The sequence below is a fragment of the Varanus komodoensis genome, unplaced genomic scaffold, assembly GCF_004798865.1.
Source record: "Varanus komodoensis strain SLA01 unplaced genomic scaffold, ASM479886v1 scaffold13_3, whole genome shotgun sequence".
NCBI lineage: Eukaryota > Metazoa > Chordata > Lepidosauria > Squamata > Varanidae > Varanus > Varanus komodoensis.
In genome coordinates, this window is record NW_025335409.1 from 6,687,100 (window position 1) to 6,701,329 (window position 14,230).

The 14,230-nt window shown below is 44.9% G+C and overlaps 1 protein-coding gene across 5 annotated transcripts in view; it reads left to right on the plus strand.

Annotated features, from left to right (window-relative positions):
• Positions 1-14,230, plus strand: part of CELSR1 (cadherin EGF LAG seven-pass G-type receptor 1) — a 184,989-nt gene that overhangs the window by 136,039 nt on the left and 34,720 nt on the right. For all 5 annotated transcript variants that reach the window (XM_044423373.1, XM_044423374.1, XM_044423376.1 and 2 more), the window contains exons 15-19: positions 618-801; positions 2,873-2,974; positions 3,532-3,626; positions 3,996-4,205; positions 6,244-6,427. In XM_044423373.1, coding sequence (XP_044279308.1) covers positions 618-801; positions 2,873-2,974; positions 3,532-3,626; positions 3,996-4,205; positions 6,244-6,427 — 775 coding nt within the window. The remainder of the gene's footprint in view (positions 1-617; positions 802-2,872; positions 2,975-3,531; positions 3,627-3,995; positions 4,206-6,243; positions 6,428-14,230) is intronic.

Below are 14,230 nucleotides of genomic sequence, written 5' to 3' on the forward strand. Positions count from 1 at the left end.
TAGTGAGATAGTGAGGGCGCTGCTCGGCTTGGGATTGGTGTGTGTGGTCGCACGCTGAGTGCTTACTGCCGGCGGCAACGTGAGTTCTGGCACCTTTTTTTTTTTTTTTTACAAAAAAAGCACTGGTTATTACAACAGATTACATACATCTTCCATGTTAGTGGGACTTCTCCTGATCAGCAGTAAACTTAGCGCCCACTGCACATTATGAACTAAGAGTGTACCTGATCACATCTGAAGCAGCTAAGTGTGTTTGTTGCATTTATACACATGATGTGATGAGACCAGCTTCATCCCATTCAGTTGAATAAAAAAGTGGAGTGACTTCAGATAGGTTGAACAACTCAGACATATTTTTTTCTATACGGAAAGGAAATCTTAGAGGCTGAAATGCAGGCTTGAATGATTTACACATGATGCAAAACTGAGGCTGAATAATGAAATTCAGTATTTGCTTGCTTTTGGAAAACGCTTTCCTCAGGTCTAGCTCTTTAGGCCAATGTTTCCATATCTCTTTAAGCATACTTTTATAAAGTAGTCTTTAAAACATCTCAATGTGCAGGTGTCTGTTGACTGATTTGAAAGGATCAATAAATTTCTCTTCTTCTTTTTTCCAGACAAATTATTACAGACCACAAAACAGTGACACCTGTTATCCATGTGACTGTTTCCCTTCTGGTTCCCATACTCGTACTTGTGACATGGAAACGGGACAGTGTCCCTGTAAACCAGGAGTAATAGGACGACAGTGCAATCGCTGTGATAATCCCTTTGCTGAAGTTACTGTTCATGGTTGTGAAGGTACCTCCATGATGTTAAGCTCATTTGATGTGTTTGAGGCCTTGCTTGTGGCGTGAGCCCATCTCTACCCTTTTCGCTTTCCAACAGATCTAGGCAAAAGGTTTCCAAAATACAGTAATTTACAGAGCCTAGGCTAGCTTTGCAATACAGAGTGAGCAAATTGTTAACAAGTAGCATCTATCAAGTAGTGATGTCCCTGATTTGTGGAGTTACCTCTTGCCCATGTCAGGACTTGATTCCGAACTGAATTCTCTTCTTCCCTTTCTTCCAAAAAGGACTGGTTCCATCCTCATGGAAGTTCATGAGGATGGTGGACCAGAAGGTAGAAGCTTCAGGCATTACTTAATTGGCCTGCTTGCATGGCTTGACTGGGTTAAGTCACCCCTCCCCAATTTCTACACTGTTTTTTCCCAAACCAGAGGCTGTCTGGATCTTATCGGCCACTGTACTAATCTTGATTGTTAACCTTGGTATTTACGTAACACATTCCAACCCATTCTTCTTCCAGTTTACCTTTAGAGTCTGATCTTTATAGCTTAAAGTCCTGTATTTTGAGAGAAGCAGGGTTTGGATTGCTCTGGATGGTGAAAAAAGGCTAGATATTGTCCCTAGAAGTAATTGTTTTCTGAACAGACACTGACAGAAAACATTTATATTGAAGTTCAAATTGAATTCTCATTTATTTAATAAATTTGAGAAACCCAAAATTTGAAAAATTTGAGAGGGAGGGGGAAAGGGCTACAGTCATTCCTAAGGCTGGTCAGAGTGACTGAGCCCCTGCATCCAAGATCACTGGGGGCTGTTGATGGAGAGCTGTTGCAGTCAAAGCTAATTGATAAAGTATGGAGAGCGATGCAGCCTGTTACCTAGTACCCAATAACCAAGTGCACCATTTCATTGAGCCTTCAGAGGAGAATTAGCTGTGACAGGAGTACCTGCACTAAACTCAGAGCCAATACATAATGAGAGTGCTGAGAGTTTGAGCCCCAGAGTGGGAGCTTTTAATTCTTCTCATACATAGAATGAGCTGCATATTTGTAAATTTTAGTGTTAATATGAAAAATTCTTGAACAATGCCCCACCCTCAGCAGAAACTACTTTCAAGATTGTGGGTCATGATTCTTCAAAATATCCTGTGAATGGGTACCTCTACTCTCATAGTCTTGCCAGTCAACATGTTTACATTTTAAGACCAGGACTCTTGCAGGACCATCTGTCTCTGCATGTGCCAAATCGCGTATTAAGGTCTTCTGGCTAGGATCTTCTGCAGGTTCTCCTCCTGCTCTGTGAAGTGAGATGGGTGGCAACCAGGGAGAGGGCCTTCTGGATGGTAATAACCTCGGTTACAGAGTGCTTCTCCAAAGTAGTTCCCATAGTGCCTACTTTGTAGTCTTTTGCCAAACAGGGAACTACCAGCGCCTCAGCCTTTTTGGATGAATTTTAGCCCTCCTCTTTTTTATAAGATCTTGAAGCCTTTTCAGCTTCTGTGTTTTATGGTTGTTCTGATTTGCTTTGCATGTATTTAATTTGTGTTGGCCTTTCCTTTCATATAAACTACCCTGGCTGTTAGAGAAGGTTCTTAAATGAATAAGTGAAATTGCATTTTATAATACACAGATATTGTCCATCCTTGATGTGTCGGCATTCATCAGGTAGTAAATTGGACAAATTTAACATACCCAAAATATTCAGATTAGCTACAACTAATCATACCTTTCTGATGTTGCCCTTTATCATAGAATACATTGCTTGCTGTTTGTTTCAGAGTTCCTTATACATCAATTTTAGAAATGTTTGAATCAAGTTAGATGGACTTACTTTAAGAGGCTAAAAGCTTATCACTTCTCATTAGCTATAGATTTCTCTTTGTTCCTATCAAAGCTAAAAACCAGTGTTTGATATTTGTTGAATTAATATCCTATTCTACTCCTTTCCCAGTATAGAGCAACACTGTATGAGACACCCTGGCATAATGATACATTAATATGTGGCCCCATCGAAGCAAAAATTCCTTGCACTTTCAGTACAGAGACCCCTAACTACCTGTATATTCTTTCCTTCCACCTTATAGTGGTTTACAATGGATGCCCCAAAGCATTTGAGGCTGGCATTTGGTGGCCGCAAACAAAATTTGGGCAACCTGCTGCTGTGCCTTGCCCCAAGGGATCAGTAGGTAAGTCACAGTGATAAGGTATTAAATGTTTTGTTGTTGCTTCCATTTCAGAAAAAGGGAAATTCAGAAAGTCTGATTTACATGTGCAAGAGAATTTATCTTCAGAGCCTTGAACCTAAGATGCAACAGACAGTACAATCTAGGTTCAGTTATTAAGAATATATTTAAAAATACATTTTGATAATACAATTGAAAGGCAATTATTACAGTTATATTAGATAATGAATTGTAATATGATGGGGGAGACAAAGAAATAAAAATCCTATCTGAAAATACAGTCAGAATATTCTCCTTTATTCTGTAGTATTATTAAATGTTTTTCATTCTGATATACAGGATTAATGCGATACCTTAAATGGTCAAAAATTGGCAACCAACCTTTTGGCCACTGGTGTAAAATTCCATAACCTGTTAAAATGATCCTTTAATATAAGCATTAATTCATAAACAGTACTTATTTTTAAGGTGACAGAAAGCTATACTTCCTGAATTTTCTGGCAAATTAAATATGGCAGTAAAATCACCATATATCTTACAAAACTGGTTTTCTTTTAAAGGAAATGCTGTTAGACATTGTAACAGTGAGAAAGGCTGGCTTCCCCCTGAACTTTTTAACTGCACTACCTTTGGCTTTGTGGATCTGAAAATCATGGTAAGAACAGGGTGGTTTGAAGGGCGGCAGCACTTACTGACTTTCCATTATAATACTTCAATATCACTGAAGAAGTTTCAGGGGTCATTGTGCTCCCACCAGGGAGAAACTGCTCACTCATTTTCCATGCATGGATTTGCATGTAGGAGATGAATGTGTGGAGGCCGCTAAGCACTGGTTCACATTGTCCTGCAATACGCAGCAAGCAGTGCGCATGGTGGAGCTCAGAAATAAGTATTAGTCCTCTTCTCCCACGTGTGGTGTGTTAGGTGTGTACATCTGTATTCCATTCAGCCCTGCGCCAAAGAGAAAGTGTTTATTACTTAAGTCCAGACCTCTGAATGCATGTTTTTATTTTGTATGCATCAGAATGAGAAGCTTCTCCGCAATGAGACCAGCTTGGATGGTGACAAGTCAGTGCAGATAGCCAGGGTGCTTCAGAATGCCACTAATCACACGGACACCTTCTATGGGAATGACGTGCGAACAGCCTACCAGATGATGATCAGGGTGTTGCAGTACGAGAGCCAGCAGCAGGGGTTTGATCTGGCTGCAACAAGGGATGTGGAGTTCAATGAGGTAAGAAAGGTTGGGCAGATACCAAGAGAACACAGGTCCTGTCACCTGGGGTGTCAGGGCCATGGCAGGGATGTGGGCAGCCAGAGAGGAGCGAGAGAGGCACCAGGGCAACAGAACTTCAGGAAAGACAGAGTCCAAAAGCAGGGTTGAATAGAAAGTCCAAATCACAGTCGTCGTGCAGATTGAAGTCATGAACCAGAAGTTTGCAAGAGGGCAAAACAAGGACGTGATCAGGAACTAGCCAAGGGTCGAGACACACAAGGCAAGGAAAAGAAACCACCAAGGATTGCTCCTTTTCATTCCCCAACCCTGCAAATCCAGTCATTTTCTGTATAAATGTAGAACAGTGGCAAAAATAAAGTTGTAAATATATGATAGTGGAACAAACTTTTGTATGCATCATTAGCACAACAAAAGCAGCACAACAGATTTTGATTAACCTGGTTTGTGTGGTTTCTTATTAAGGTTCATAACAAAGTAATGCAAGAGCTCCATCACAGAGGAAGTGGAATAAAAGAATACTGCATACATCTTAAAAGAATACTGAATAAGGCTCTTGCACCTTTGAAGTGGGAGTAGAACAGAAGTTGACTGTTGAAATGATCTCAGCACTATTATAGGGCACCAGTGAACATTACTCTGCATTCAGATTCCATTAAGAGCTAATTTAATTCATCTTTCAAAATAGCCAAGCCCTAACTATTCACAGCCTCTCTCTAACAAAAAATGCGTTTAGCAGATAACGGAAAGATGGATACATGAATATAGCTCCACAAAATGAATTGCAGCTTTTCTTTTACTTTCAGAGCTGAAGTTATTTGCAACAAGGAAAATCAGTTCTTTCAAATTAAGTGTATTTACTACAGGCTTTGTTTCCCACTGGTGTGCCAAATCCCCCTAGTGCTAAATACCAACTTTAAAATACTAAAAGAGGAACCCAAATGAAAAAGATGGTTGTGAAAAACTGGTGCAGAATCTGCTGTTCCCCAGGAACTTTCTATAAACTATAAAATAGTGTCCTTTCCAGCCATGGAGCCTACACTTCCACTTATGTGCCAGGACAGCTGTAAATATTACACCCCCATGTTGAGACCTGCAAAAAAGTACTTCTTAATCTATGGGATGATCCAGTGATGTGCAAATATCTTCATACTGACTCCACTAATTGATAGAAATACTCCATTTTGGTGCAAAGATGTGGCGTTCATTTGTGCTGATATATGGGAGAGGATAATTTTTAATATTATGCTCACTACACTGAGTGTCATCATCAGGAGCTAAGTTTCCGTAACTCCCATGAGGCTTGTGATAACATTGAAATTGTCCCCAAATTGTAGATCCAAGAACACAGGAAGGTGCAGCATGGTCTTTCCTCTAATTTGCAAGCAAGCTTTGCTTAATTCAGATGTGCAGCCATGGAGGCCATTGAGGTGGTGTAGAACGCAGTTCTTGGCCATTACTGTCGAGCAACCTCTGCAGGGGAGCAGCCTCATGCCCCGGACAGCGTGCATCATTTGGGAAAGTTAGGAGATGACAGGTTCAGCATTCTGCAGACACAGAATTGCTGCATAGCTTGCGGTGTCAGTCTGGGCTTTCTAACAATACTGACCCATGCTTACATTTTGCACTGTTCAATGGACAGCAGCCCCCCACCTGCAGCTTGCTCAGGCAACCCTGCCTCTGTGACTGATGTGTGGTGCCCACCAGTGAGGTTCCCACATCAGTTGCTGCTCAGCAGCAGAGGGTGAGTATTATTTTTGCCTGAGTTCAGCAACCACCCTTGCTTTTCAGCCTGGTTTCCTCCTACAAGTGATCCATGGGTTTCTTGCAGTGAGTTTGCCATTCTTACCTTGGTACAGGTGAAATGCTAAAAGCAAAAGTCCACATCGGTTAAGCGGTTTTGTTTCTTTTAAACCAAACAAGAGTAGCTCAAGTTTCATTTGCCAGCTTACTTGAAGCAACAATATTACTTGTTTTCTTTTGACAGAATGTATTGGTCTGCCATTTTGAGCATAACTTATTTCTCTTCCTTTCCTAGAATATCATAAAAGCAGGTAGTGCTCTACTGGATCCTCGCACCAAAGAACATTGGGAACACATCCAGAGGACGGAAGGGGGCACCGTGCACTTGCTGAAACACTATGAGAACTATTTCAGCAATGTGGCAAGAAACATGAAGAAAACGTACATGAAACCTTTCATCATCATTGCCCCAAACATGAGTAAGCAACAGCTGGACAATTGTCATTCTTCTATGAGTTGCAAGTTCCTATATCTCAGAATTGAGGCTGCAGTGCTTACTAAATTAATTGATTAAGTAATCAAGTATAAAAGTTTTTAATCAATTTAGGATGCAATCCTATGCAAGTTTGGACAAAAAGAAGTCCTTTTTTGTCTTAACTTATGACAAAATGTTAAGTTTGGTAATGTTAATGTAAAATACTATGTTTGACATTGTGACTGGCTATCCTGCCGTTTGGTTGCCACATATGCTACGGCCAGAAAGAGTATTGTGGCATGCTTGGATAGAAATGGGAAGGACTGGCTTTGGCACAGATTTAGGGCTCTTTGTTTTCTTCTCTGTGTTGGCTGCTTGCTTCCCAGCTCAGCAAACTTGAGTCATACTTACACAGACGCACAGTGAAGGGAGGCAGGATGTGCAAGAGTGGTGCTAACTCTTTTCCTGACTTGACTTGTGGCATGCCTGCTCAAAACATTAGTTCCTGGCATATTGTTGTTAAGTTCTGGAACAGATACGTGGCTTTTTACAGGTGTAAAACAGCAACACTCAGTGCTCAAAGATAAAGGTTGAGTTCACATGTAAAACTAAGCCACCCCTCTGAACACGGTACTATCGGCTTCCTGTGGGTTGTTCTCCCCATCCTTCCCCATCAATCCTGCACTGGCTGTCGCATTTATCCCAGGAGATTTTATAAAAGAGCCTGTCTCCTCAGTCCACCCCTCCCTCTTCCCTTTCTTTGTTGATTCAAGAAGTACAAACATTTTATTTTATTTTGATTTGATAATGATTTTACAATTGATTTCGTTTTATCTTTTTTGGCCAGTCTTTCACAATGGCACTCTAAGAATGTCCGATATGTGTGTTCTTTCCTGGTCAATTTCCTTGTAGCCGTGGAAGGGAGCACTGAAATGGGTAACATACAAGGACATTGCTAAGATGAGGCTGCCTCTCAGCTAATTTGCGCACAGTTGCAAAGGACCAGGGGGAAATGATAGTAAAAGAATGGTGGGACCCATCAGCACAATGAAGCACCAAAATGGGAAGGGACGGGAAGCCAAGGGACTAAGTACACCAACAGCAGGGGCACAAATTTTCATCTTCACAACATAATCTCCTTGCCTTTTATTACTGAACTGACTGTGCTGGTTTCTCTCTTTTCAACACTTCCCTGTTTCTCCAGCTATTCCATAAAAGAGAGACATTTGCTGTTCCTTTAGAGAGCATTGCTGTTTCCTGACAGATTTTCTAAAACCCCAAGAAAGTGGCTGTGTGTGATGCACAGGCCCCAAAGGGGTTGGGGGCGGGGGGCATGTGGAAGTATAGCTGGTGCCGGTACTGCATTTGCCCTCTAGGGCTTTAAACAAATTCATGGCATTTGGAAATTTTTTGGACTGGGAAGTAAATGGAATGAAAAAGTAAGCAAACATAGTAGTTGAGAAGTAAATGGGGGTGAAATGCAAAGAAATTAAAGTTCTTCGTCGTGGCCTCTGTGCATCACACATATGAGTGCTGCGCCTGTGCAGTGCCTAGGCCAGAAAGATTGAAAGCTAACGGTTTTGGCGGGAAAACTCCGCTCCCCTCCCCACTTGGTAGTATATATAGAGCGGAGTATCCGCCATTTTCTCCAGTCTTTTGCGACCGCTGTTCGCTGTGCCTCGTGCCTGTTCGTCTCTCGCTTGACTCAGTATTGTTCATTGTTTCTACTGTTCTAACAGTCTTGCTCTTATTCCAAGTTATCATTCCCTTGTTACAGCTTTATCTCTCCTTTTTTCTCTTCGTTCCTAAATTAAAAAAACAAAAAACAAAAATATTACTTTTCCCTCTTTCCTATACTCTAATTCTTCTGTTTCTGTGATGGCATGGCGGGTGGCCTTCCGCAAATGTGCGGAATGTGGGTCCAAAATGTCCCCGGCGGACCCTCACAACTTGTGCCTCCTTTGCCTCGGTGAGGGGCACAGGACGGATAAATGCCGCCATTGCCTTGCTTTTACTAAGCAAGCGCGAAAAGATAGGGAGAACCAATTGCGAAAACTCCTATGGGACCAAGCGCTGATGCAATCAGATCAGCCTGCAGTAAAGCCCGGGCCAGCGCATGCTCCATCTACTAAGCGCAAGGCCGTAGCTTCGACCGCGTCGGCTCAACGCCCAGCCTCTGCCTCGGGCATGCCCGGACAATGCCCTTTGCCCACACCGCCCATGCCTCAGCTGCATCCATCGGTTGATGGAAATTCCCCCTCCAGGGCTCGGCAGTCTTTCTCCCCTGCATAAACAACGGGAAAAGAGGAAGCACGGAGGATCGGATCAATCTTTGGCCCATAAGAAGGCGAAGAAAGACAAGGTGGCTAAACCACCCCATAAGAAGAGGCATAGGGATTCGGATTTGACGGCACCATCGATCCTGGCAGCAGCTTCGGTACCAACACTGTCGGTACCGATGCTTCAAGCGGCGATGCAGGTTACCCCACCAGGGTCTCCAATACAACCTGCTCCACAACAGGGCCTACCTGCTCAACTGCCTGAGGAGCCGCATCGTGAGTTGATATCCAATGGGGCGATTCAAGACTCTCCTCCTAGGGCTCGTTCTCCGACTCCTATGCCCACGGCGAGAGCCCGAGACCAATCTCCATCACCACCACCTCAGTCCCAACTGGACGAGAGGCGGGAAGAAGGATGGTTCCAGCCCTACTACAGCTACCCGTCGGGTTGGGAGGACTACCACTCCTTTGGATTTCGTCCTCACCCACAGGACCGTTCCTCGCCGTCCACCCATGAGGATATGCCATCCACCTCTAGGCGAGTTGAACCCGAACGTCCCACTTCACCAGGGACCTCCTCGTCAGAGCCGTATCACCTCGGGCCCGACTCTGACTTGGATGCTGATTCCACCTCCCTGGTTGGCCTTATTACATCTCAGGGACCATCATCGCCTGAAGAGCCCCACATCTCATTCAGGGAGCTCATGTCTAGACTTGTTCGGTCACTCGAGATCGAGGCGCAACACCAGCCAGATCCAAGCACCAACAAGTTCTACGACATTGTCAGGGGAGAGCAATCACCTGCAATTGTCTTACCGCTTATTACAACTTTGTGGCAGGCAATGACACAACCTTGGGACTTGCCTTCACAGACTCAGCCCACGTTAAGAATGTAGGAATCTATGTGTCGAGTCCGAGAAAGCGATATACTCTTTTTACTCCATCACCCTAAGCCGAACTCTGTGGTGGTTGAATCATCCCAGGGCAGGGAAGCCAGAGGACGTACCACCCCCAGGGACAAGGAGGGTTGCAAGATTAATACCCTGGCATGCAGGGTCTATGCGGCTGCAGGACTTGGGCTTCGTATGTCTAACTATGAAGCCACCCTGGCCAGGTATCAATTCTTTATTATGCAGAGGCTAAATAACATTGTCGCTCCCCTACCTGAGCAACAACGGGATCTGGCTAGGACTTTCATTAAAGAGGGTATGCAAGTCGCCATACAGCAATTATCCACAGCACACCACCATGTGGATATGGACTTGAGAGCTCTCGTGGGGGCCGTTTCACTGCGAAGGCATGTCTGGTTGTGGAACTGCAATTTCCCTGACGAGATGAAGCGGCAAATAGAAGAAATACCCTTTGACGGCTCCAGGCTCTTTCATTCGCACACCGATCATAAGCTAAAGTCCATCCATGAATCCCAAATTACGGCAAGACGGATGGAATTGCCCGGACAACAGAAACATAAGTGGTCATGGTCGCGCCCATCCTACCGCTACCAGCCGCCGCAGAAACAGTACCAACAATGGCCGCAACGCAGAAGGCAACAACCCCATCAGTGTTTCCCACAGATCTGCCAACGTTTCGATACAGAGAAGCGTCAACGCTGATGGGACAGGCGAACCTCTCCTCCACCTCCACACCCACCATTCCCCCTCCCTTTTGGGGAACGGCTGCAAGGCCGACTCCCCATTTGGGAGTCCATCACATCTGATCAGTGGGTCCTGTCTATTATTCAGCTCGGATACAGAATAGAATTCGATACCGTTCCTTCGTCGAGCCTGATTCGATTTACACCACGCTCTCCAGTGCTAGTGGACGAAGTACACCAACTGCTTCGTAAGGGTGCGATTCGATGGATTTCCAGCTCCGAAGGGCTTCACGGATTCTATTCTAGGTATTTTACAGTCCCAAAACGGGATGGTGGTCTTTGTCTGATCTTGGACCTCCGAAATAACATATTTATCAAACCAAAGAAATTTCAGATGACTACCCTTCAAAATACCCTTCCGCTGCTGAGGAGAGAGGATTGGTTCACCTTCCTTGATTTAAAGGATGCCTATTTCCATATTTCGATCCATCCAAGTCATAGGCGTCTTCTGCGTTTCACCGTTGGGTCCAACATGTACGAGTTCAATGTCCTCCCGTTCGGTTTGGCCACGGCTCCGAGGGTCTTCACGAAATGTATGGCACCAGTGTGTGCTCATCTTTGAGTTTAGGGCATCCAAGTTTACCCTTACCTGGATGACTGGCTTATAGGGTCACAGACCCGTGAAAGCCTAATGTCAGCCGTTGAGGTTACTTGCACACTGTTGGACAATCTTGGACTTTGTATTAACGGTGAAAAAGCATCCCTTGTCCCTACACAGGTGATAGACTTCATCGGAGCTCGTCTCAATTCCACGGTAGCGAGGGCATTCCTCCCTCCAGCTTGTCAGGACAGCCTCCACTTCTGTATTTCTCGGATCTGACAAAACAACGTAGTTACAGCGCTCTCAGTCCAGAGACTTTTGGGTCATATGGCTGCCACAGTTGCCATTGTCCCACATGCCAGGTTGAAGTTCCGTCCTCTTCAACTCTGGTTCAACAAGAACTTTCGTCCACAAAGAGTTTTGCCCAACAAACCACTTCGTATGCCCCGCGCTGTCGTACAAACATTGACTTGGTGGATGACCTCAGCCAATTTAAACGTGGGGACCCCCTTCATCACCCCTCACCCGACGCTGACCCTATATACTGATGCTTCGCTGGTCGGGTGGGGTGCGGTATGCGCGGGGCTTCGATCTCAAGGCATGTGGAACCGCCAAGAGTCATTGAGTCACATAAATTACCTTGAGCTTCTAGTGATGTTCAAAGCACTTCGGTCCTTTGAGGAAGTTGTTCGCCATCAAGTGATACAGCTCACGTCCGACAGCATAGTGGCAGTATTCTATATCAACAAACAGGGCGGAACAAAGTCCACTGCTCTGGCCCGCCTGTCCGTGGACATTTGGGAATGGTGCATCCCGAGGGGTATAACCCTTTTGGTGGTCCATCTTGTTGGGACCGACAATGAGGAAGCAGACACCTTGAGCAGACACATGTCGCTCATCACGAATGGGAACTGAATCATCATGTCTGCATAAAGTTATTCCAACTTTGGGGACATTCAGACATAGACCTATTTGCTACCCACAAAAACAAGGTGTGCAAAAGATTCTGCTCCAGGGCGGGAATAGGACCAGGCTCAATGGGAGACGCCCTTATGATCCCATGGACAATTCTCAGGTTTTACGCATTCCCGCCTATTCCTCTACTGACGAAAGACATCTCGAAGATTGTGCACGACGATGCCACAGGAATACTCATAGCACCCTGGTAGCCTTGTCAAGCATGGTTTTCCACCCTCCTTCAGATTTCGAATGGCAATTTCCTTTGTCTTCCGTCCAGACAAGATCTAACTCAACAAAACGGCGCTGTCCGTCACCCAGACCTGTCCTCATTGAACCTTGCTGCGTGGAGAATTCATTAACTCAAAAAACTGTTTTGGGACAGAGATCTACTAGGTCACTCGGTAACTCAACTCACGACTGATCTGACCCTCTCACTGACTTGGTACTGACGGGGATATTGTCGGGACCAGGCTCTTTGGATCCAGACGTTTTAAGGATTCTAAGACCATCAACTCAGAAATCCTACGCAGCGAAGTGGTGTCGCTTCTCATCCTTTGTGGAATCACGCTTGTTCAATCCGATTACAGCTTCGGTTGAGAATATTCTTCAGTTTCTGCTGCAACTGCATCGTTCGGGACTGAAACCTTCCTCAATTAAGGTCTATGCAGCTGCCATGTCACATTATCGGGGTACAGTACAAGGATTGTCAGTGTTTTCACAACCACTTGTTCGAAAATTTCTTAAAGGACTGCAAAATCTTCATCTTTCTATTCAGCCGGTTATGCCCACATGGTCTTTCGGTTGTCCTTCAGGCACTTACAAGACCACCGTTTGAGCCCTTAGCGACTGTCGATACGTGTCTCATATCATGGAAGACGGCCTTCCTTGTTGCAGTTACATCAGCTCATAGAGCCAGTGAACTTTGTGCTCTTCGAATTGATCTGCCTTATCTCAACTTCCATAAGGAAAAGGTGGTTCTAAGGATGGATCAGACTTTTTTGCCTAAAGTTGCCACGCCGTTCCACCTGAATCAAGAGATTGTGTTGCCTGCCTTCTTTCCATCGCCGTCGAACCTGATCGAAAGGTCTTTGAATACCTTGGATGTTTGACGATGCTTGGCTTTCTATAGATCACACACAGAGTCTCTTAGACACACCAATAGACTTTTTGTAAAGTACTCTCAGTGGGACCAAGGATCACCTGTTTCGTCTCAGAGACTGTCGAAGTGGATTGTTCAAACCATTTTGTTAGCGTACCAGCTTGCAAAGATGGACTTACCTGTTGTTCTAAGGGGTCATTCCACTAGAGCAGTGTCAGCTTCCTCCGCATTTGCCCCGGGTGTCCCGATCCAGGAGGTCTGCAAGGCCGCAACTTGGGCTACTCCGTGTACTTTCGCAAAGCACTATTGCCTTGACATGCGTGCCAGAAGAGACTGTTCCTTCAGGAGAGCTGTTCTTTCTGCCGTTCTTCAATGACGACACCACCCACCACCATCTCTGGTAAGCTTGCTATTCACCCATATGTGTGATGCACAGAGGCCACGACGAAAAAAAGCAGGTTGCTTACCTGTAACTGATATTCTTCGAGTGGCCATCTGTGCATTCACACAACCCACCCGCCAGCCCCGCTCGGTGTCGGTGAGTGGTTTCTTCATCGGTACCGTATGATACTGCTTCGGTACCTCATACTTTATTATGTCATCAGTACCATGGGCGACTACGGCAGTACCTGATAAGTTGTTATGCCAACTTCTTCCGTGAGGTGGCAAACGTTCGTTCTCCAAAGACTGGAGAAAATGGCAGACACTCCACTCTATATATACTACCGAGGGGGGAGGGGAGCGGAATTTTCCCGCCAAAATCGTTAGCTTTCAATCTTTCCGGCCTAGGCACTGCGCAGGCGCAGCACCCATATGTGTGAAGGCACAGATGGCCACTCGAAGAGCATCAGTTACAGGTAAACAACCTGCTTTTTTAGGAAGTAAATGGAGGGGAAATTTGTACACCTGCAGTAAGAGAATATTAATGTAGGGGCACAAATTTCACCACCTTTTCCTTCCCAGCCGTTAAATTTGCATTTATTTCCCAGTCTAAAAAAATTATTCAGATATTCCCACCAGCACCTGTCTCCATCAGTGGAGCTCTGTTTACTTATTTACCTACCGCCTTGATTTTGTTTTTGCTTTTAGAACTGTCAGGGAACTGCAACAAATACAGCAGTAACTGCTCTGAAAAGGAGCCACAAAAAGGGTGGAGGGAGTTAGTATCTACAGGTAGTCTACCTGCAGATTCAGGAAACTGTTAGAAGGTGGATGTCACTGAAAACTGTAAGTTCAATGCTTAGAGCGAGAGGATTGCACTGCTAAGGGGGCTA